Here is a 24,992-nt window from a genome sequence, read left to right as displayed (position 1 = left end):
CAACACCCTTCACAATAATTGTAAATAATATAAAATACCTTGGTGTGGCTCTAACCAAGCAAGTGAAGGATCTGTATGACAAGAACTTCAAGTCTCTGAAGAAAGAAATTGAAGATGATCTCAGAAGATAGAAAGATCTCCCTTGCTCATGGATGGGAAGGAATAACATAGTAAAAATGGCCATCTTACCAAAATCTAGAGATTCAATGCAATCCCCATCAAAATTCCAACTCAATTATTCATAGAGTTAGAAAGAATATTTCCTAAATTCATTTGGAATAACAAGAAACAAAGGATAGCAAAAACTATTCTCAACAATAAAAGAACTTCTGGAAGAATCACCATCCATTTGTAGTTGTACCACAGAACAATAGTGATAAAAACTGAACGGTATTGGTACAGAGACAGGCAGGAAGATCAATGTAATAGAACTGAAGACTCAGAAATGAACCCACACACTGATGTTCACTTGATTTTTTGATAAAGGAGCTAAAACCATCCGGTGGAAAAAGAACAGCATTTTAAAAAAATTGTGCTTGTTCACATGGAGGTCACCATGTAGAAGAATTCAAATCGATCAATTCTTATCTCCTTGTACAACGCTCAAGTCCAAGTGGATTAACAATCTCCACATAAAACCAGATACACTGAAACTAATAGAAATAATAAAGAAAGTGGGGGAAGAGCTTTGAACACATCGGCACAGGGTAAAATTTCCTGGACAGAACACCAATGTCTTATGTTCTAAGATCAAGAATCAACAAATGGGACCTCATAAGATTGCAAAGCTTCTGTAAGGCAAAGAACACTGTCAATAGGACAAAATGGAAAGCAACAGACTGGGAAACAATATTTACCAATCCTACATCTAATAGAGGGCGGATATCCAATATATACAAAGAACTCAAGAAGTTAGACTCCAGAGAATCAAATAATCATATTAAAAAATTAGAGTACAGAAAAAAAGAATTCTCAACTGAAGAATAGTGAATGGCTGAGAAGTACCTAAAGAAATGTGCAACATCCTTAGACATCAGCAAAATGCAAATCAAAACAACCCTGAGATTCCACCTCACATCCATCAGAATGGCTAAGATCAAAAACTCAGGTGACAGCAGAAGCTGGTAAAGACATGGAGAAAGAGGAACACGCCTACAATGTTGGTGGGATTGCAAGCTGGTACAACCACAGTAGAAATCAGTCTGGAGGTTCCTCAGAAAATTGGACATGAGGACCACTCCTGGGCATATACCCAACAGATGCTCCAACATATAACAAGGGCTCATGCTCCACTTTGTTCATAGTAGCCTTATTTATAATATCCTGAAGCTGGAAAGAACCCAGATGTCCCTCAACAGAGGAACAGATACAGAAAATGTGGTACATTTACATTACTACTTGGCTATTACAAATGACTTCACACAACTCTTAGGCAAATGGATGGAACTAGAAAATATCATCCTGAGTGAGGTAAACCAATCACAAAAGAACACACATGATATGCACTCACTGATGAGTGGATATTAGCCTATAAGCTCAGAATGCCCAGGATAAAATTCACAGACCACATGAAGCTCAAGAAGAAGGGAGACCAAAGTGTGGTTGTTTTGGTCCTTCTTAGAAAGGGGAACAAAATACAGGAGCAAATATGGAGATAAAGTATGGAGCGGGGAATGAAGGAAAAGCCATCCAGAGACTGCCCGACCTGGGGATCCATCCCATATACAGTTACCAAACCCAGACACTAATGTGGATGCCAAGAAGTGCTTGCTTACAGGAGTCTGATATAGCTGTCTCCTGAGATGCTCTGCCAGAGCCTGACAAATAGAGACAGATGCTCACAGCCAACTGTTGAATTGAGCACAGGGTCCCCAAAGGGCTCCCAATGGAAGAGTTAGAGAAAGGACTGAAGGAGCTGAAGAATTGGATAGAAAGTATTATTGTACTTTCTATTGCAACCCAATAGAAAGTATAATAATATCAACCTACCAAACCCCCGAGCACTCCCAGGGACTAACCCACAAGCCAAAGAGTACACATGGAGGGACTCATGGCTCTAGCAGCATATGTAGTAGAGGATGGCCTTGTCAGACATTAATGAAAGGAGGGGCCCTTAGTCCTTTGAAGGCTTGATGCCCCAGAGTAGGGAATTCAAGGATTGGGAGGCAGGAGTCGGTAGGTGGATGGGGCAACACCCTCATAGAAGCATGGAGGGGAGATCGGATAGGGGGTTTCAGGGAGGGAACTGGCAAAGGGGATAATATTTGAAATGTTATCAAGAAAGTATCTAAGAAAAAAAGTAAAAAAAAATAATGTTTTAGTAGGAGTCAGATGGTTCAAGTACATCAGGAGAACATGGTGCACATAATCAACTAAGCAGGGCTCACAGGGGCTCACAGAGACTGAAGAGCAGCTATGGATCCTACATGGGTCTAACTAGGCCCTCTGCATAAGACCATGGTTATTTAGCTTGGAGTTATGTTCTACTCCTAGTGGTAGTGGGGGTATCTCTGTTCTTTTGCCTGCTCTTGGGATCCTTTCCCTACTACTGTGTTGCGTCTTTGAGCCTTGATATGAACGTTGTGTGTACTCTTCTTGCATCTTCTTATGCAGTGTTTAGTTGATATCATTGCTCTGTTCCAAAGGGAAATGGAGGAGGAGCGCATCTGGGGAGGAAGGCAGGGTGGGGAGGGATGCTTACGAGAGGGGGGTGAGAAGGCTCTCTCAAGATGTATTGAATGAGAGCAGAAGAATGAAAAAAATATTTTCATACAATATTTTCGGGTCAAGTAAGTTCCCTTGTATCTCTCTCTAAATCCTCTCTGCCTTATTCATCCAATTTAATGGTCTTTGTCTTTCTTACCAAAGATTTAAACAAAACAAAGCAAAAACAACATTAAAAAGTCATAATGAGCAAAGAGACAATGAAAACAAACAAAACAAAACAAAACCAATGAAGTCTTTTTTTGAGTGTTGGCCAAGTACTCCTCACCCAGAGCCTGTCCTGGAATTCAATTCATATAACCAGAGACTCTTCATTGAAGAAAACTTATTTTCTTGTTCCCAACATATATCAATCCAATAGCTTGTTGGTTAGCACAAAACTTTGTCTGTCCTTACTCTTTTCTGTGCTGAGATTTTTATCTAGACTTACTACCTAAACTCCTGTGTTATTTGGTTTGAAACACACAAGTCTAAAGCTTAAAGGCCGTATCCACATATAAGGCAAAGATTAATATTTTTCTTTGGGGGTCTTCTGGGTTGCCTCATTCACAGTGATTGTTTTTAGCCTTCTGTAATTATCTTCAAATTTCATATCTTTATTTTTCTTAGTAGGTGACTAATATTTCATAGTATAAATGTACCAAGTATTTTATTGTCTATCCATACGACTTTGTACATTTAACCTGTTTCCAACTTCTGTGTATTATGAAAACAACAGCAATGAGCCTGGATGGATAAGCAAATATTTCTGTAGGAGTGTATTCAATCCTTTAATATATGTCCAGGAATTTCATAGCAAGATTGTTTGTTTTCCATTAATTTAGCTATTGATTTACTTTATATCCCAATCTCAGTCATCCCTTATTGTTCCTCTCTTTCTAATTCCACCCTTACAAGTCCCTCAAGCATTACCCACTCCCTTTCTTCTCAGAGAAGCAGAAAATCCCCTTGGGTACCACCTCACCCTGTGACATGAATTTTCAGCAAGACTAAGCACATCCTTTTGCACTAGGCAACCAGGCAGTCCAGCTAGAGGAAGGGGATCCAATGGCAGGCAATAGAGGTAGAGGCAGCTTCCACTCTGATTGTTAGAGGGCCCACACGAAGAACAAGCTACATATCTGCCACACTTGTGTGGGAACCTAAGTTTCTGCATGCTCTCTGCTTTATGGTGCAGTCTCTGTGAGTGCCTATGTGCCCGGGTGACTCGACTTTGTGAATTGTATGGTGTCCTTGACCCCGCTGGCTTGTTCAAACTAAATCCCTCATTCTTCCACAAGACTTCCTGAATTCTTCCTGATGTTTGCTTGTTGGCTTCTTCATCTGTTTCCATCAGCTACTAGATGAAGTCTCAGGAGGCAGTTAAGCTTTTGCAAGGCTAAAAACACTGAATAAAACAAAACAGCAACCTACAGAATGGGAACAGTTCTTCACCAACCATACATCCAACAGAGGACTAATATTCAAATTATATAAAGAACTCAAGAAATTAGACAATGACAAACCAAATAAAGTAATTTAAAAATGGTTCTAGAGCTAAACAGAGAATTCTCAATAGAGGAATCTCTAATGGTCAAGAAGCACTTAAAGACATGTTCAACATCCTTAGTCATCAGAGAAATACAGATCAAAATGACTCTGAGACCTTTCAGAATTGATAAGGTCAAGTGGCAGCACATGGTGATGAGAACATGGATTACATCATCCATTACTGGTGGGAGTGTAAACTTGTACAGCCATTTTGGAAATAATTTTGGTAGATTCTAAGAAAATTTGGAATAGTTCTATCCCAGGACCTACCTATACCACTCCAAGACATATATACCTAAAAGATGCCCCATTTTACCACAAGGACGCTTGCCCAACTGTGTCCTTAGAAGATTTATTTCTAATATCCAGAAACTCGAAACAATTTTGGTGTCTCTCAACTGAATAAATGGATAAAGAAAATGTGGTACATCTATACAATAGAATACTATTCAGCTATTAAAAATAAAAACAGCATAAAAGTTTCAGGCAAATGGATGAAACTAGAAAATATCTGGGGTGAGGGAATCCAGACCCAGAAAGACATGAGAGAGAAGAGCCTGAATAAATGTCTCCTGAGAGTCTTCATGTAATAGGATGTTGTGGTTGACCAACTTACAGTTTTCTGAAGAATCTCCACACTTATTTCCATAGTGCCAGTACAATTTTGCATTCCCACCATCAATGACTAAGTTTCCCTTTGATTGCATCTTTCTCAGTGCGTACTGTAATTTGTTTTATTGATTTTGGCCATTCTGTCAGAGGAAAGATGAAATCTCAAAGCAGTTTTAATTTGCAATTTTATCGTGGATAATAACTCTGAACATTTAAAAAATGTGTCTCAGCCATTTGTGCTTCATCTTTTGAGAACTCTTTGTTTAGCTCTCTAACTTATTTTAATTGAATTATTTTCTTGACTTTAGTTTAAGTTTTTCAATATTCTAATAAGATATAAAATTTGGATATCTGATTACAATATAGATATTTTGCATATCTTAATAGTAGATATAGTTAGTCAGATATACATTTGTAAAGATTTTTTTTTCCTTTCTAGAGGCTGCGATATTTCCTGGACAATGGTATACTTTCTATACAGAAGTCTTTATATTTTAAATAAATATTTTAACAAATGGTGTTTCAATTTTAGATTTTTGAACATGTCAAAAAAATTGGATTTCTAGTTTACAGGGAAAAAACTCTCTTTTAGTCATAAAAGAATATAAAAAAATTCCAAACCTTAATTCCAAGGATCATATTCCTAAATTGGTCTTCAATTCTATTGGTGTCACGTACAGAAATTCTATGTTTGTACCAGTCTTGGTTATTTTCTGGCAGCAGCTATAATTCCTGTTAGTATTTGATTTATTTCTATGTTTCATATCACTGAACAGATAGTTTTTAGCATAAGCAGGAATTGTCTTGGAACACTACCATTGTGAGTTAATTGCATTATTGATATCAGTGACATTGATGTTAGTTATTTCATCTTTCCTTATCTACTTAGAATGTAGACTTTTTGCAGTGGCATAAACCCTAGACACCACCTAACATCTTCATTAATTCCCAAATAAACCTCTTTTCTCCCAGTTGGCTAATGTACATAGCCTTTTTCTTCTCTGTGAGTTTTGGGACACCATAGAATCTTTAAAAAGCAACATATTTTTGTGCCAACTAATCACTTGATGTCTAAATACATCTTCCCTTAATAATAATGGTTGAGTGTTGAGAAATACCTAATGTGCACATGGATATGGCATGGAACGGATCTCAAATAGCCTGGAGAAGCCATAAGCAATCATGTGCTTTCCTTATTCTCTTGGAATGTTTCAGATGAAGTCGAAGATGTGAGCTCTATGAGGATTGTATGATTAGGCAAGATATGTGAACAGAAGTCTCTTAGATTACTTTGCCTATTATATCTACTGTTATTAAACACCCAGTAACATCCTGTATGTCCATCTCAGGAGAGTAAAACAGAAGAACAAACATATGAGTTTTTTAGATCCCTTAGCAGAGTTGACGTCAAGTTTTACATTGACATTATGTTGAAGATTGGAGTTTAGACTTGTTTTATAAACTCTCATTATTTCCAATTTACATTTAATAAATTTTGGGGGCAAAAGCAAGTAAGTTCTTATAATATCATTACAAAACTCTTAAGTACAAAACACAAAACAGTAATTTCTGGTACCCCTCCACTTAACATCAATATATTTCAATTAATCCAAAATCTATGTTCTGTAACTTATACTGCTGCACCATGGTATGCTGCAGAAAAGTAGCTATTGACCCTTATGATGTTATGGCAGATGGAAGACTGGGTACCTGCTGCTCTTCAGATAGCCAGGAACTGATTAAACTTTCCTGGGGAAACCAGGAGTTAAACATTCCCTTGAACACCTGAAATACAAGTTTTCTCTGTGCTATGAATTTATAATCCTAACAAGCCTGAATAAAAGAAACACAGTGCAGGTATTTTATTTACAAGCCGTAAGCTTAGATTGGGCAGATCTAGGGCTATAATAACTTATTCCTGAGCTATAAAGTTCCTGTTACTTGCTGTTTTTCCTGGCCATGTGGTTCTCGTCCATGGTGGTTTCTTCCTCGCAGCCTTCCTCTATGTTCTCTCTTTACTTGCAACTCCTTTGCTTGAACCTCCAGTCCCACTTTCCCCCCTTCATTGCCCATCACAGGCTTTAGTCTTTTACTGATCAGTTAAATGTGGAAGAAGTTTCACATGCCATCATTTTGAGTATGTGTGGATCTGCTGGTTGGGGCAGGGTGCAACCACATCCTAAAGAACAAGTATTTAGTATTAGATTATAAACAGCATCAGAACAACCTACCACATTTCTTAGTTATACTGCATCTGTGAAGTAACTAAGAGTCTCCACCAGATTATGATTAACAAATAGTGTATGCATATCTAATATTGTCCTGTTTGTTAATTTTTGAAATCATAGTACTTAAAATGTTTTCCTGAATAAAGCATGTTATTAGAATTAATAACTCGCTCATGGATATTTATCTAAACAGTAGTACTGTAAAATAATACTCCTCTTTATTGGTTTAATATTTTCTTTTTAGATTCATAAATGCAAAGTAGACATGTAATCAAAACAAAACTAATAGTATATTATTTTTCATTTACAGATTGGACCTATGAATCTAGATTATGATAGTACAATTTTTGCAGGAATGGACTTTAAACACACATTGTTTATAAGAGTGTCTGATGAAGGTACTCCTGTACTTTCAAGTAAGAAGTTATTAATTCAATATATTAAAATTGTTTGAATTAAGTAAAATGCATAGTATTTTAAGTATTAGTTCTTAGATTTTTATGGTTAAAAATATTCCCATCATAAGTTGTAATCATACATATAGTTATGATCAAATTAATTTATTTAGTCCCTGTATATTAATATTTAAATACTGAAAGACAAATTAAAACTAGGAATAAGTTGATATACTACTTCTCAAATGTATAGTACACCACCTTTTAAATAAAATTTTCTGTAATATTTACTTGTTTGAACAAGTAATCAGTATGTATTCTACATTGGAGAATATTTAAAAATCAGTTAATAAAGCATTGCTAATTATTTTTAAGTACTGTATAACTAAAAGTTACCAAGTTCTAGTAAAACCTCAATATAAGCATATCTGTGAAGTCTATTCATATAAAATCGAATGTGTGAATGGTCGTTTTAAAGGAAAACCTAAGAATTGTTGAAGAGGACATATCATTGCTCTATCTATACTTTTATAAATTATTTTCTCCACAGCCATCATTAGAATCATATTAAGAGTGAGCCGTATAAATGAACACAAGCCTATTGGGACAGTGATGGCATTTACCTTCAGTGTATTTGAAAACAGTCCAATTGATACACTAGTTGGAAAAATTACGTTTATAGATGAAGACTGGCCATTTAACAATGTACACTATGCCATTGTTGGAGGCAACTTTGGAATACCTCCCAAATTCTACATTGAATCAGATACAGGTAATGTAGACATAGAAATATCAGTTATTAATAAGACTAAGAAACAATTTTCTCCAGGGGCAAGCAAAGTTCCCTGATAGGTTCCCCAGTCTTAATTAATTGACTTTAGGCACATGTACATCCAGGTAGCACTAAGTGGATTTGGTAGATTATATGTTTGTATATGTGTAACAATGAGTTATAAAAGATGAAGTCATGAATTCACGAGGGCTATGACAGGAGTTAGAGGGGGGACAGTGAAGGGTTCAAATTATGTTAAAACACTGTATGAAAATCTAAAAAAGAATTAAAATTAAAAATAAGTACCTAAGTTTGAATATACTTTATAAGTATTGAATATATTCATGGGAAAAAACACTTTTTGTCGGAGTCCTCCTCTTTGAGCTACAGTGTTCACCATGGTTTGTTAGCTGTATCCATAATTCTTAGCAAACATAAAGAAAACCCTGAAACTTTGATCTTTGATATATTGAAACTCAGAAAGCCTCTGCACACATGTGTTCTTCCAAATGCCTCAGAATGTACAGTAGGTGACTAATGCATGAATTAACATCTGTCATTATTTAACTGTGGAAGTAGTGATATGAATTTGAGACAAAAGTTATTATATCACTCCGTTTCTACCTTGGTACTGTCACAAAGACTTCATCTAGATAGATTGCAATCTAGCACTGATTAAAACTATTAAGTAGTGCTGAGCTAACTTTCCCATTGTCTTTGTGCTAGGGATGATAAAGCTGTTGAATTCGTTGGACAGGGAAGTGGCTTCTCAGTATAATATATCTGTGAGAGTCATAGACATGGGAAATGATCTGCTCCCTGACCCTCTCAGGCAGAGAAGCACTACTGCTCAGGTGACCATCCATGTTCTGGTAAGAATGCATCAATGTGTGATATATTGTTATTACTTAACAGACATATTCTCAAAAGCTCAAAGTAAAAGATACTTGGGAGTGGTTAATAGTCTTTCATCATTGACCTAAGTTCTGAGTGAGATGTGTGGTCCAAAACTACTTGTTAATTGTAATGGGCCATGATAGAATTGTTAGCACATGTAGAATATGTCGTGATTTCTAAATCACACAATAAGAATTTGCATGAAGAGAGAGCCTAGTATCATAAGTTGTACTTAATTTATTAAAATATTATTCTAAAACAGGCCGTAAAAGATTCAGTGTGAGAATATATGTGATCTGGCTTGTTTGAACATCAATATAATCAAATGCATCACTTTTATTGGTGGAACTGATAAAAAAGGAAAAATTATCTTTTATATATAGAGCCAAATTTTCTTTATGAAATGATTGCATTAATTTTTGCTGCTTAAGACCGTCAAGATTTTCAACTCTGGATCCCATTGAAAAGGCAATAATTTCCAAACAAATGATGATTTAAAGCTGCAGACATTGAGTAGAGCCTTCGCATAATGCTTAGAGGTGAACATTTTCACATGTGCTATGTTGAGCTAAACCTCTCAGCGGTGTCCATGGCTCAGTGTTGTAATCCCCTCTACAGCCTCGTTATGTCTGGAAAATGTAATAAACCAGGCCAAAATCTTTTTAAAGAGAAATTTAATGAAGTGACTTGACTGGTTTCAACTATGACTCAAGGATGTCGTGAGCTAATGAAACTTCTTTTCTATGCAAGCTTCCAGCAGTACACCTATACATACTCATATTTACAGATTCTCTACTGGGAGAAGGCCCAAATGCTAGGATTTCTAAACCTATTGTTCCCATTCTGTTCTGAATGTAAATGACTAATATTAACTTGGTAGGATGGAAAGAGGTCCCTGTATTCTTCACTGAAGAAGCACTCATCTCTTTTGTTTTTGGAATCAGAAAGATACAGTTGGTAAAAATAATTTTATAGTAGATATAACATATATGTATATGTAAAGATCAGGCAAAGCTTGTACATTTCTTCGAACTGCATACCTTTTATTCTGAAAACATTCTATAAAACATTTTTGGGTGAAAGTTGCCAATACTATTTTATTTGGAAAGTAAGTCAAGGCTCAGATTTCTAAAGCTGCAGGTTTCTAAAATAGTACCTTGTTTTTAACAGAGACTAAAATTCATAATGAAGATGAACATAGTGGAGTTCTATTATTTAAATCAGAAACACAAGAATGTATCTACACTACATCTGTCAGAATAAACTAACAGATTATGCCTTTTATAAACTGGAAAGTTAATGTTCTTTTGGACTGAATAGTCCATACATTCCCAAGACTCATGTCTCTTCATCTCCAGGGTGATTTGTTGGAGTTACTTGCATTTGTATTAGAAGGTAATTTGATAAAGGATGAGAGGCAGGTGTGGCCTTAGTGTGATGAGATTAGTATACTCAGAGAATAATGAACAAGCAAACAAAACCCTCTAGGGCATATTCCCTCTCCCCCTTCTAGATATTATGAAAGAAAATGGCTGTAGAAAACAACTCACAAGAACAAAAGGTCCAACAGATCATGAGCTAGTCTCAGACTAGTCAGCTTCTAAAACTGTGAGAAACTAAATTGCTGCTATTTAAGTCAAGCAACCTTTTGTATTTTGTAATGGTAGCACACAAAAGAGTGAAGAAAATATTTGAAAGATATATTATTAAATCTATATCCTTAGCAAACATGTGGAAAGATAAATGGGTCAAGGTTAAATGATAAATTAGTACATACATGAGTCGAATAACTCAACGCCTCAACTTGGCAACAATAAGCACAGAAGAAACCTGTCCTGTGAACAATGAAATAGTTAAATGGGTCTATGCTCCTGTCTAGCCAGAGACCATAGTACTCAAGGTAAGCGAATCAATCTTTATTCCAATAGTCTGGCTGCCAGGGTTTGAGGCAAAGCAAAGTCAGATGCTTTTACTCAAATAAAAACAAAACAAAGTGAAAAAAATCCCCAAGCAAAAATCATTTCATAGCATGATCATATAGTGTATATTTCACCATAATGTACTTGCTGACAAGAATTTGCATACAAAACTGAAGACTGTTTTGTCTCCTGCAAAGAGAATGATCAATTTTCTCAGAGGACAGTTTCTAAATCATCACTGTCTCTTTTGTGAGTCTTTTTTGAAGGAATTGTTAGCAAACATGTGCCCTTTGTTTCCAGACCGAAGCACAGCGGCTCTCCTGTGCCAGATGAATGCTCCATTTCTGGAACATGTAAAGACTTAACATTCTCTTTACATCGCAAATAATAATTGAATAATGGCTAAAAAAAATGAATGTCCTTGAAAGTGCTTCTCATATAAGTCAGAGTTTCAAAATTCATTCCTATAGAAAGCCATTACTCTGAAAGCATGGAAGGTCCTCTAAAATTGGTCTGGTTTTAGAGGAAACTACCTGTTTAGAAAGTGAATTTTAATGATTTTTCTTTTTAACACAAATCACCCTGTGAAGTGTGAGATTTTGCATGTTTGACTTTTTTTTTTTTGCCAGTGAAACACATACACAGATATCCAACTTTGATCTGTTAGCCACAGAAACTCAACCTGAATGATGTAGAACTATGTGCGCATGTTCAGTACCAACTCTCACTTAATTTCACATATACTTTTTGTCTCTGCAAGAAGTGTAGAGTTCAAAGGGTTAACTTGGGTTAGAATCCCAGCATCTCCACCTAATATTATGACTGTAGAACAGTTTATTGAGACATTTTAATTCGTCTCTTCACAAAATGCTGATGATTCTATTTAGCTCTGTAGTATAACTGAAATTTAAACATGACTCTGTAAAGCACCTACGGGCTCATTGTGAATACTGTACTCATCCTTCATAAGCAAGTGAAGTAGGAGCACTCTACAGATGGAGGAAAACCTCATTGGCATTGTTGTTCAAATGGCTTAACATATTTTATTAGGATGGGCTTTTCATCATTTCTTCCACAGAACAACAGCTAAGCACTAACTTAACCATGACTGATAAACACATTTGAAATGTTCTTGCTTTTGTAGATTAAGCTAAAGCATAAATATTCCTCATCTTGAAAATTTTTTAAAGCACAATGTTCCTTGAATTGTTTATGTTAATATGAAACTGCAATGGTAAAAACTATAAATCAATTTCTTTCATGCACTAAATATGGCAGAGTTTAGGGAATTTTAAAAATATAGCATAAAGAGCTAACCTACTACAGATTTTATTTATAAGTTGTGTAAGATCACATTCGGAGGGAGAAAAATGCAAGCTGAAGGAGACAAAAGAAATACCAAACTACTCTTTTGGTAGATGCAGAGAACTGGATATTAATCATTCTTTCCATTATCCCCAGGATTCTTCATATCTATATTTTGTCATTTAAAACTTTCTGAAATAATTCAGAAAAAAATGTACTTTTAGTTTATTACATTAAGCCGTTGAAGGCAGAATTCTTTCTCATGTATCTTTTCTCTTTATCTAACCATCAAAGGATTTCCATAAACATTAATTTAGAATAATATATATTGGAAGTGTGGCTAGAAAGTTTGAGTAGAAAACAAAGTACTGATCCCTAAATTCTATCCCAAAGACCAAAACTTTTAGAGCTAGAGAAAAATTAACAAAATCATATTTGTTCTCCCATTTACACAATGGAGACAGAGACCTAACCTCACCACTAATCAAAAGCAGTGTGGTTTTTGATGTTTTTCTGAGTGTTTATTATAATGTAGTAGCCATCACTTTTTTTATCCAGAAAACATTTTTTCTTCATAACTAAGCTTTTTACATTTCCTGGCAAATTTTCAGCAAGATTGTGGTCATTTGAAAAGTTTATGGAATGAGGATCTTTGCCCAATTCGCCTGTGAATACCTGTTTTGGAGGCCTATTTACTGTGTGTGTGTGTGGGGGGGGTATGTGTGTGCTTTGTATGTGTGTGGTGTATGTATATGTGTTTTGTTTGTGTGTGTCTCTCTGTGTATTTTGTGTGTGTGTGTCTCTCTGTGTATTTTGTGTGTGTGTGTGGTGTTTATGTGTGTGTTTTGTATGAGTGTGGTGTATAAGTGTGTATTTTGTTTTTGTGTGTCTCTCTGTGTCTTTTGTATGTATGTGTGTGTGTGGTGTTTATGTGTGTGTTTTTTATGTGTGTGGTGTATGTGTTTTGCTTGTGTGTATCTCTCTGTGTGTTTTGTATGTATGTGTAGTGTTTGTGTGTGTGTGTGTGTGTGTGTGTTTGTGTGCATGCATGCGTGTGCGCACCGGTCTACCTACTTTTGTGTGCTCCTGTCTTTTATCTGGATCAGATAAACCTTCTAAACTGTGCCGTTATCCCTAAAGAAATAGAAGCAGTTATTAATAGTCTCCCATCCAAGAAAAACCCAGAACCAGGTGGGTTTAGTACAGAATTCTATCTGACCTTCAAAGAAGACCTAATACCAATACTCTTCAAACTATAGCAAAAAATAGAAACAGAAGGAATATTAACCAATCTATTCTATGAAGCCATAGTTTTACTGTGTATTCTCCCTTAGAGATGGAATGGTTTCAGGTCTAATCACAGACCTGTCACAATTTCCTTTCCAAGAGGACTTCATAAGAGATTTTTTTTCAGGTGAGTGGTGGTGGCGCACGCCTGTAACCCCAGCACTTGGGAGGCCGAAGCAGGCAGATTCTGAGTTCAAGGCCAACCTGGTCTACAGAGTGAGTTCCAGGACAGCCAGGGCTACACAGAGAAACCCTGTCTTGAAAAAACAAAACAAAACAAAAAGAAGAGAGAATTTTTTCTTCTATCATGTTTAATGTTCCAAATTGACATTAAAAAAAGGTTGAGTGTATATAATTTCTAGCTTCAAAAGATATCATCTATATTTAAGAGGCATTTAACTATTATAACTTATTTTGATGATTTAAAAAACTGTAGATACTGAGTTGTATATTTTAAAATAAATTTTATTAGTTAATTAAAAACAACAACAACAAAAGACCATAAGTCAACATTGGGTGTCATTCCTCAGATACTATCTATCTTCTGTTTTTTTGTTTTTGTTTTTGTTTTTGTATTTGTTTGATTTTTTAATTAGACATTTTCTTTATTTATATTCCAAATGTTATTCCCTTTTCTGGTATCTCCTCTGAAAACCCCCTTCCCACCCTACTCACTCTTTCTATGAGGGTGTTCCTCCACTAACCCACCCACTTGGCCTTACCATCTAGGCATTCACCCACATTAGGGCATTGAGCCTTCATCGGACCAAGGGCCTCTCCTCTCATTGATGCTGGACAAAGCCATCCTCTGCTACATATGCAGCTGGAGTCATGGGTCCCTCCATTTGTACTCTTTGGTTGGTGGTTTAGTCCCTGGGACCTCTGGAGGGGGGCATCTGGTGGGTTCATATTGTTGATTCACAAACCCCTTCAGCTCCTTGTGTCCTTTCTCTAGCTCCTCCATTGGGGACCCTGTGCTCAATTCAATGGTTGGCTGAGAGCATAACTCTCCGTATTTGTCAGACACTGGCAGAGCTTCTCAGGAGACAGCTATATCAGGCTCCTGTCAGCAAGTATGTGTTAGCATCTATAATAGTGCCTGGGTTTGTTAAGGGAATATGTGATGGATTCCCAGGTGGCACAGTTTCTGAATGGTCTTTCTTTCAGTCTCTGCTCCACACTTTGTATCTCTACCCATGGTTATACTGTTCCCCTTTCTAAGAATGATCAAAGTATCCATACTTTTTTGGTCTATCTTCTTCTTGAGCCTCATGTGGTCTGTGAATTAGACCTTGGTTATTAGGAGATTTTAGACTAGTATAACTCATCAGGGAGTGCATATCATGTGTGTTCTTTTTTAATATGGTTACCTCACTTAGGATGATAGTTTCTACTTCTATCCATTTGCTTAAGAATTTCATGAATTCATTGATTTTAATAGCTGAGTAGTACTCCATTGTGTAAATATACCACATTTTTTGTATCCATTTCTCTGTTGAGGTACATCTGGGTTCTTTTCAGCTTATGGCTATTATAAATAAAGTTGCTATGAACATAGTGAACATTTGAACATATGTTCAACATATGAACATTAGTTATATGTTGGAATATCAATTGGGTATGTGCACTGGAGTGGTATAGCTGGGTCCTCCGGTAATATCATGTACAATTTTCTGAGGAACCACCAGATAAATTTCCAGAGTGGTTGTACCAGCTTGCAAACCCACCAATTATGGAGGAGTGTTCCTCTTTCTCCACATCCTCTCCAGTATCTGTTGTCATCTGAGTTTTTGATCTTAGCCATTCTGACTGGTGTGAGATGGAATCTCAGGGTTGTTTTGAGTTTCATTTCCTGATGACTAAGAATGTTGAACATTTCTTTAGGTACTTCTCAGCCATTTGGTATTCTTCAGTTGAGAATTATTTGTTCATCTCTGTACCCCATTTTTAATAGAATTATTTGATTCTCTAGAGTCTAACTTCTTGAGTTCTTTGTATATTTTGGATATTAGCTCACTATCAGATATAGGATTGGTAAAGATCTTTTGCCAATCTGTTAGTTGCCCTTTTGTCCTATTGACAGTGTCCTTTGCCTGACAGAAGCTTTGCAATTTTGGGGGATGTCATTTGTCAGTTCTTGACCTTACAGAATAAGCTGTTGGTGTTCGGTTCAGAAAATTTTCTCCTGTGTCCATGTGCTTGAAACTCTTCCCCACTTTTCTATTAGTTTCATTGTATCTGGTTTTATGTGGAAGTCCTTGATCCACTTGGACTTGAGCTTTATAAGATAAGAATGGGAGATAAGAATGGATCAATTTGCATTCTTCTACAGGTTAACCCCCAGTAGAACCAGCACTACTGTTGAAAATGCTGTCTTTTTTCCACTGGATGGTTTTATCTCTTTTGTCAAGGATCAAGTGACCATAGGTGTGAGTGGTCATTTCTGGGTCTTAGATTCTATTCCGTTGATCTACCTGCCTGTCTCTGTAACCAATAACATGCAGTTTTTATCACTACTGCTCTGTAGTACAGCTTGAAGTCAGGGATGGTTATTCCCCCAGAAGTTCTTTTATTGGTGAGAATAGGTTTTGCTCTCCTGGGTTTTTGCTATATTGTGTTTTAAGACAGTCTGGAGTTGTCTTTGTAAGTATAAAGTTGTAAAGTTCCTGGCCAGCCTTCTCTAGGCTTCTGGCTGTCTCTTCTTCCCCAGTGCTGGGATAACCAATACAAACCCACCAACCCTGGCTTTCTGGAGAGAAAACTTATTCTTTGTGTTTACATGACAAGCACTTTATCAACAAAATGACCTTCAGAACTCCTGAAATGAAACATTGAAAGCAGAAAAAAAATATATAAAGAATGAATATGAATCTCTAAGTCAATGCGTAAAAAGCAGCCATCAAAAATACTTAGCATATCTGATTTTCACACAGGCAAAGTAAACCTTGTTACTAGTGTACTGAGCCATATTTTATGCTTATTTGTGACTCTGCATGGTCTACTGCATTTAACAGACTGCAGACTTCTCCTTGTTTCTAATAGTATCCCTCCAAATGATTATATTCTCCTATACTTATTCCCGGCTTTCTATTCTCATGCTTTGAGATTAAATTATTATTCTTTATTTAGGTAGTTTGTGTTAAAGAAGAAACATTCATTTAAAGAGTTTGTTCACAAAGAAAACTATTGATTCCACTTTTTACCACCTAACTTTTTGAGGTGAGAGAATATGATTTTTCTAACTAGATGGCAATTTTCCAGTATTACTAAATAATTGCAACATTGAGTAATCCAGACTAATTGTGATAAAATGTAATATGATTTTAACAAACAAAAGTACAAAAATAATAGAAAGTGATGTTCTTGGAAAGCCACAAATATGATGCTGAAATATTGGTGTAGCTCTAAAATATTTCTGTGTAAACCTTTTTCCATCCTTGAGATGATTTGGAGGGCACTGTGCCTTGTGGCAACAACTGCCTCACATGAATACTCTTCCTAATTTGCACCTTTTATTTTTATTGAAAGATTGTTGTTCAAGTTATAATAACTGAAGTTGATCATATATAAGCCAATGTATTTTTGAATTACATATAATAGTCAAATACATACACATGTGTGAAGAAATATATGCATGTACATTTTTATCCCTGTGTGTCAATAACATAAAACAGAATCTGATGATTACTTAAAATAAAATTAATATACAAAGATAAATTTATTATCTTTGTTATTCCATAAGCAAATGGGGATAAATTCATCACAAACCTAATACACCATTATTTTAATAACAAGAAATGAAGAGTCTTTGTTATTTCATGATTTAACCCACAACATACATTTTAATCACACTCTTCACTCACTGTCTTTCATACTCACTCACTCTCTGATAGCCTATTTCTATCTTTAGGTGTTTTTCCTTTTCCTCCTCTTCTTCCCCATCTTCCTTTTTTCCTGCCTCCTTTTCTTTCTCTTCTTCCTCCTTCTGTTTTTTCCTGCTTGGTGATTCACTGGATTTGACCAGGGTCACTCATATGGGCATGATTACAAATGTATCTACTGCAACATGAATAACACAATAGCTACCTCACTGAAGAAAATTATTTTCTTTCCTCTAGAAACCCTCCACTGTTATTCAGTCTGGGAATAGCAGGGCCCTATGATCGTCTCTCCTATCTAGGACTAAATCTTTGCTTTCTCGGTCTTGTGGAAGCTGTATGTAGACAACCACAACTGTTATATATTTTGAGTGTTCAGCCATAGATATGCATAGACAGCAGTTGGCAGCAATCCTCCCTATCATTTTGCTGTCCATTCTTTCTGTGCCCTTTTCCATGGTACTTCCTGAGCCTTTAAGGGGGGGGGGGGGCTATTTGGGAGTCCTGTGGTGTACACAACAGTCACTGATTCTCAGTAATTGGGTAACCAGAATACTTTGTATTAATGGCATTCTCTACAAATGACAGTTTCTTTGATCAGGGCTAAGGAAAGCAGTAGTTTGTAGATACAAAAATAAATATTGGCAAACAGTTTGACCACATGATCATTTTCTTTTGTTTTCATCAACAAATGATATTTTGCTTAGAATTTACCTAGTGATAAGATAACTATTTCAGATTTATATTATAAGTGAAAAATCAATATCTCCTAATCTTGATAGCGTATGTTCAGAATATTATATTCTCAACTAAAGGTCTTTTTCTAAAGAGAAGAGGTTTCTGAACCTTCTTGTAACCTAAAGGGCTAAAGATGATAGCCAAAGGTGCTGTCTGTGCAAAGGCACTGTCTTGTTTGGTTTTTGTTTGTTTGTTTTTGGAGACAGGGTTTCTCTGTATAACCCTGGATGTCCTGAACTTACTCTGTAGATCAGGCTGGTCTTGAACTCAGAAATCCCCCTGCCTCTGCATCCCAAGTGCTGGGATTAAAAGCATGTGCCACTACTGCCTGGCCACTGTCTTGTTTGCAACTGAAAATATTATCACCATATTCTTCTAACTTGGGCAATAGTGTCAGAAACACTTCATAGGAATAATTTGTTTCCTTTGCGAAAAGGAACCAGTGAGCTTTTATGAACAAGGTAACAAAATTACATATTAGAGCCAGATGAAAACTGCACAAGAATTATAGACCAATGCTTCTTTTGAATGTAGATGCAACATCTCTAATAGCATATGACAAGCTATATCTAAAATAGACAGAGATATTATGTGTCATTTCTCTTGTATGAAGATGGTTGAATATTTTCATATCTACAAGATTAACAAAAAAAGTTATACTATTTGATGGAGAAAAACATTTGATAAAATCAAACACTACTTCATCATAAATATTCTAAACAAAGGAGGAATAGAGAAATTCTTTAATTTGATACATCTAAAAAGCAAAAATCCTCAAACTAATATTCTACTTTATAACGTGAATATGTGCCTTTTCATCTTTCTTTTGATGTTGTAACAGAAATCCTAGTTAATTCAATAAGAGATTTAATTATTTGAAAGAAAGATAGAAATTATTGTTCTTTGTGTGATATTTTTTGTATTTATAAAATATAAGAGAATAAATTAATCCCCAAATTGAGGAGCTATTATCACTAGCCTACCAGATAATGGTAAAATATTCTGATGTTTATTATTTTTCTAATAATCCACAATAAGCAAGTAGAACTTGAAATCATAAAAGTAGTAGACATAAAAAGTCTAGAAAGTGAAACATTAGGTATAAAGCTAATATACAATTTCTAATGCCTAGATGGAGAAAACTTTAAAATTTAAATGAAAAAGTAAAGAGAACAACATGGAGAGCTTTTTCATATTCTCAGGCAGAAGACTCATTATTGTTAACATTTCAGCTATTTACAACTTGCTGTACAGATTCAATGTAATCAAATGAAATTCCACATATTTTCTTTAGGGATATAGACAAACAATTTGGAAGAGCCAAAGGCTAAGAATGAAATACTGAAGAATATGCATAAAGTCTATAAGAACATACAGCAGGGTGTTGTGTCTCCTTTCTCTACTTCCATCACCTGGGAGGTCTGGGTAGAGTGATTTCCATAAATTTGGGCTGGTTTGGTCTACATTGCTACAGTGTGAAGAGCTGACTCAAAAAATATAAGTCCACAGTAATTAAGCCAACTTCATATTACTGAAAGAACAGTGAAATAAATTGATAGAACAGAAATAGGAGCAGAAACCAAAGCATTGAGCAAAGACAAGTGTCTCTAGTAAATGGTAGTGACATCAGGAAAAGAACTCACAATCTTGAGACTTCACTCAATGTGATTTTAGATCTAAAAGTAAAATGCAAACTGCAAAAATGCTAGAAAACATAGAAGTATTCTGGAGTGCTTTTAATACCCAATCTTCTATAGACACAGGACAGAGGACACATGATGGACAATGTACATTTTAGTAAAATTCATTGCAGCTTCTTTCTGAAAAGCAATGACTAAAGCATTTAAAGAGGAGCTGCAGTGAAAGAGAAAAAGTGTTTGCAAGAGATCTACCTCCTTTAAGACTATTGCTGACGGCCTTTGAAGAGTGCAAAAAATATATCAGCAATAAGAAAAGAAACTTTTTTAAGGCATGACCAATACCAACAACCAAAATCCTCAGTTGATAATTTACTAAGGATTTATAGATGTAAAGAAGCTTAAGAAATTCTGCTCAGCACCACTGTCTTACAGATGTAAATGTTAAAATTATAATGAAAGACTAATAGGAATGCAATTAAATGTATTAAATATAACAGGCATGCGATTAAATGGTCAAAATAAAAATACCATCAAATGCTGGCAAGACTGTAGGACAAAAGACACTACTCCTGTTCCTTACCAGTAGTATTAAAAATAATGTCTACTTCAGACAAGTTCAACATTTTCTACCAAAAGTAAAAATATTCAGCCACACCATCTGGAAGTTATGCTCCACAATATTCAGTTGAGTTAACTAAAAATGTATGTCCATCCCAAGCCAGCATTTAGATGCCTAGAGCATCTTTGTTTCTAACTGCTCACATTTAGAAACAAGTGGGATGTACTTTAGTGGGTGAATGGATAATACTTATTTGAGAAATCAAGACTTAGATAAGAAAAAATGTAATAGACACATAGGATTGAAATTTTATTTTAATAGCTAAAATCCAAGAAATTTGTTCTTTAGAGCCCTAAATAACTTCATTAAATAGATGAGACCACTTAATAAAAATGAGGAACAAAATCTATTGGAAGCTAAAGGGACCTGGAAAAGACTGGGAGAGATGACTGCTGAAGAATCCCCAGTAGTGCTACTATTTTTAGTCTAGTTTGATCTTTGGATGTTTGCCAGACCATAACAAAGCATGTTCCAGATTATGATTAGCAGATCCTCTGGTGTTGGCTGCAGTGCCATTTTGCTGTCTGTCAACATCCATACCATCTTGCATTAGAGCAGCGTGTCAGACATACAACTGCACTTGCCATGAAAGCCAAGATTGCTCATGAGATTCTGAACATTGGGACAGCATTGTTGGATAGTTCTGAGTCTTCTCTTTCTTCTTTGGCCAAAACAGGAAAATGCAGAAACAAACCCATAAGGGGGTTGCTTTTGATTTTTGGTATTTTTTGTTATTTGTTATATGAGTTTGAATTTATTTTCAATGTTGATGTTGTTTAAAACATTTTTTTCCAATGCAGCAAAATCCACAACAATGAAAGGAAGGACAGGAAGACACACACACACACACACACACACACACACACGTGTATATATATATATATATATATATATATATAAATGGATAAAGATGGTTAGTGTGAGTCTAAGAAAAGATTCTGTGCCCACCCAGAAGTGAAAGTCCTCTCTAAGTTAGAAATTAAAGCTCAGCCTGAGGCTAGAGGGGCTACGTATAGAAACACCAGAGATAACATGAAAGTAGCCTCTTAGGTCCTCTGAGGCTAAGGATGTTCACTCAGAGTCAAGAACATATATTTTACCAGGGAGAAAGCCAACATATAAACCTTCCTTTAAGTATTACAATTGCATATGGAAAACTGATCTCATAAGAAGAAAAACATAATAAAATAATGAAATTTGAGTCCCGCTATGCAAGTTAAAGGATATACTCCAGTCTTTTACCCTAACTTACCAGAAAATATGACTGAATTGAAGTGGGAGATCTGACAAATATTTCAAGGACGTCCTCTGATTTTCTTTTCAAATCTTACACAATTGCCTACAATGTTGTTTACTTGCAAAACCATACCAAACCAACCAACCAACAGATCAAATAAAGAACAACTCGAAGAAAGAGAAAGAGGGAGGGAGAAGGCTAGAGAAAGAGAAAGATAGACAGAAGAAAGATAATACAGATAATATTGGTTTTCTTTATTATATCAAACTTTGGGTTTATGTTTTATTTTTTCCTTTGAAAATTATTTTATTTTAACCATTGTTCACCCTCCCCCAAGTCCTGCCTTCCAGAATTCATCCTCCCATTCTTCCTCCTTGCCTCCAAGAGGATGGCCTCCCAACACCACCAGGCATCTCCCTTCCCTAGGGCCTTAAGTCTCTCAAGGATTTGGCATATTTTCTCTCACTGAGGCCAGACCAGGCAGTTCTCTACTATATATGTGCTCGGGTCCTCGAACCAGGCCATGCATGATACCTGGTTGGTGGTTCAGTCTCTGAGATCTCCCTGGGGTCTGAGTTAGTTGGGTTTTCTGGTCTTCCTATGGGGTCTTTCTCCCCTTCAGCTTCTTCATTCCTTTCCCTAATTCAACCATAGGAGTCCTCAACATCAATCCAATGGTTGAATGTAAGCATCTGTGTTTGTCTCAAGCAGCTGCTGGTAGGGTCTCTCAGAGGACAGCCATTCCAGGCTCCCATCTGTAAGCACATCATAGCTTTAGTAATACTGTCAGGCCTTATTGCCCTCACCTGCCCCCATTCCCAGCCATAAGATGGAGCCCAAGTTAGGCTGGTCATTGAACCACCTTTCCTTCAGTCTCGTCTCCATTTTTGGTCCTGCAGTTCTATAGACAGAAGCAATTCTGGGTCATAAATTTTGAGTGTGGGTTGGTAACCAAGTCCCTCTACTTGAGGCCTTGGCTATCTATTGGAAGTGGGTTCTTCAAGTTCCCTTTCCCCAAGATTGGGCATTTTGGCTAAGGTCACCCCCATTAAGTCCTAATAGATTCTTAGCTCCCAGGTAATGTGGTTCATTTACGTAATGGAATACTGTTCAACTATTAAAAATGAGGACATCATGAATCATCCTGAGTGAAGTAACCCAGACCAAAAAGGACATACATGCATGGTATGTACTCCCTGATAAGTGGATATTAGCTAAAACTATAGAATACACAGACTGAGAGAAGTTTAACAAGCAGGAATGCCCAAGTGAGGATTCTTCAATATCACTTAGAAGGGAGAAGGAAATAATCACAGGATGCAGGCAGAGTGACGGTGGGACTTGGGTGGGAGATGGAAGGGGGAGGAGAACAGGGGAACAGGACCAGATATAATGGTGCAGAAGAAAAGTCTCAAGGACCAGGAGGATGAATGGAAATATGTAGCCTTGGGGACAGGCAGAAATGGGGGAACTGTAATGCTGTTGGATAGTAGTGATTTTAAATTGTAGATAGCCTTAAGAGGAACATAGAAAAGAACATTGCTTCTATTTGGGAAATAATCTACAGTGACAACATTAATTAATTAATTTGGTGTGTGTGTGTGTGTGTGTGTGTGTGTGTGTGTGTGTGTGTATATGTGTGTATGTATCTGTGTGTGTGTGTGTGTGTGTATGTATCTCTGTGTGTGTGTGTGTGTGTGTGTATGACATTTATGGTGGTGTCCATAGAGGCTAGTAGATGTGATTGCTTGCCTGAGAACAACACATACCATCATTTCTGGGTAAAGGTCAAATGACAACTTGTAGTTGTTCTCTCTTACCATGTGCCTCTGGGGTGGGATTCAGGTTTCAGGCCTGGAGGCAAATTCTCATTTCCAGTGAGCCATCTCCCAAGCTCCTAGTTTATAATTATTAAAGAAGATTAGTTATCAGTGACTTGATCAAAAACTACAAGCAGCATGAGCATGTGGAAAAATGGCAGCTTATAGTTCTTACACTAATTTTCAAATTATGAAGTAATCATGCTGTATTTTAATGAAATCTTGAATTATCCATGTCTTAATATTTAAAAAATAACATCATGCAATTCAAGTACATTTATTTTTCTTGTCCTTTTCTGATAATTCTGTCATTTCTTAGAGGACTGTATGTGGTTTACAATTTTGTATACTTACTATTTTCAGGTTTTCCTCCTTAAAATGAAAAAACTATTTGAATCATAAAGTTATACTTGTATATCTGGTTTTCTTTTGGCTCTTTACTTTGTGAATATCATATGTTATGGGTCAAAATTTATATTGTGCTTCTTTTTGTGGTTCCTACAATATGTGGATAGGACAAACTTGAACTCAGAGAGGAAAATAACTGTTATCTTGAGCAGAAGTTACCAAAACCATGCAGAAACTGTGCTTCATGTTTAATTTGTTGCTTCAACCCATTGCCCAATTTAGTCCAAAAGTCCTGAAAGAGAAATTTAGAGACAGGGACATTGACGTATCAAAGCAAAATAACCTGGAGCTCCCATCACCAAATAATCAGATGAGAGCCTGGTCTTTCTAATCTGATTCCTCAGAGGATTGAACAGTGTCCATCTTCATCATTGGGTTATTTCTTATTATGTATTCTAATGAGCCAGGTGTTAACCTCTCCACATACCTTCACAGACACACTCTGAAGTGCATTGTTTGCTATCTGGAAACTCTTAATTTTTCCAAGTTGACTTGATCACTGTATATCCATCCATGAAGTACAAGATATTCCTCTTCCTTTTCATCATTTGATGTTGTTACTATTTGATGCTAACAACTATAGTTTAGCTTGCACTTCCCCTTTGCTTGGTATGATGACTGACAATTTGTACGGATGTTTACTTAAATGAACAATGGCTGCTAGTTGTAAATACACAAGAATTCTTTTATGTTCAATATTGACCTGTTGTTTGTATTTATTTTATCTTTTAGTTTTACATTTTAAGCCTTGTCCTTGTATTCTTGCCTTTAAACATGTTTCTGTTTCATTTTATGGTTTATATCAGTATTATAGTAGTATTTTACGGCAAAGCAAATGCCTTTGCAGTCATTGTGCTTGTTAATGTATTCATATTTATGTATTATCTTGTTTACATATTATCAGATATATTTATATTTCTTTTTCTACATTTTTCTCCTTTCTGTCAATTATTTTTTCAATGTGTTTGAGTTGCATGTTACAT

At 36.0% G+C, this 24,992-nt stretch overlaps 1 protein-coding gene across 1 annotated transcript in view; it reads left to right on the top strand.

The window, feature by feature from the left end:
• The window catches only part of LOC127677246 (cadherin-related family member 3-like), a 94,599-nt gene that overhangs the window by 39,325 nt on the left and 30,282 nt on the right, over positions 1–24,992 (top strand). Inside the window, exons 14-16 of the mRNA XM_052172373.1 lie at positions 7,405–7,510; positions 8,040–8,261; positions 8,988–9,133. Coding sequence (XP_052028333.1) covers positions 7,405–7,510; positions 8,040–8,261; positions 8,988–9,133 — 474 coding nt within the window. The remainder of the gene's footprint in view (positions 1–7,404; positions 7,511–8,039; positions 8,262–8,987; positions 9,134–24,992) is intronic.

The sequence above is a fragment of the Apodemus sylvaticus genome, chromosome 2 (genome assembly GCF_947179515.1).
Source record: "Apodemus sylvaticus chromosome 2, mApoSyl1.1, whole genome shotgun sequence".
NCBI classification, from domain to species: domain Eukaryota; kingdom Metazoa; phylum Chordata; class Mammalia; order Rodentia; family Muridae; genus Apodemus; species Apodemus sylvaticus.
This window is presented reverse-complemented; position numbering and strand designations above follow the sequence as displayed.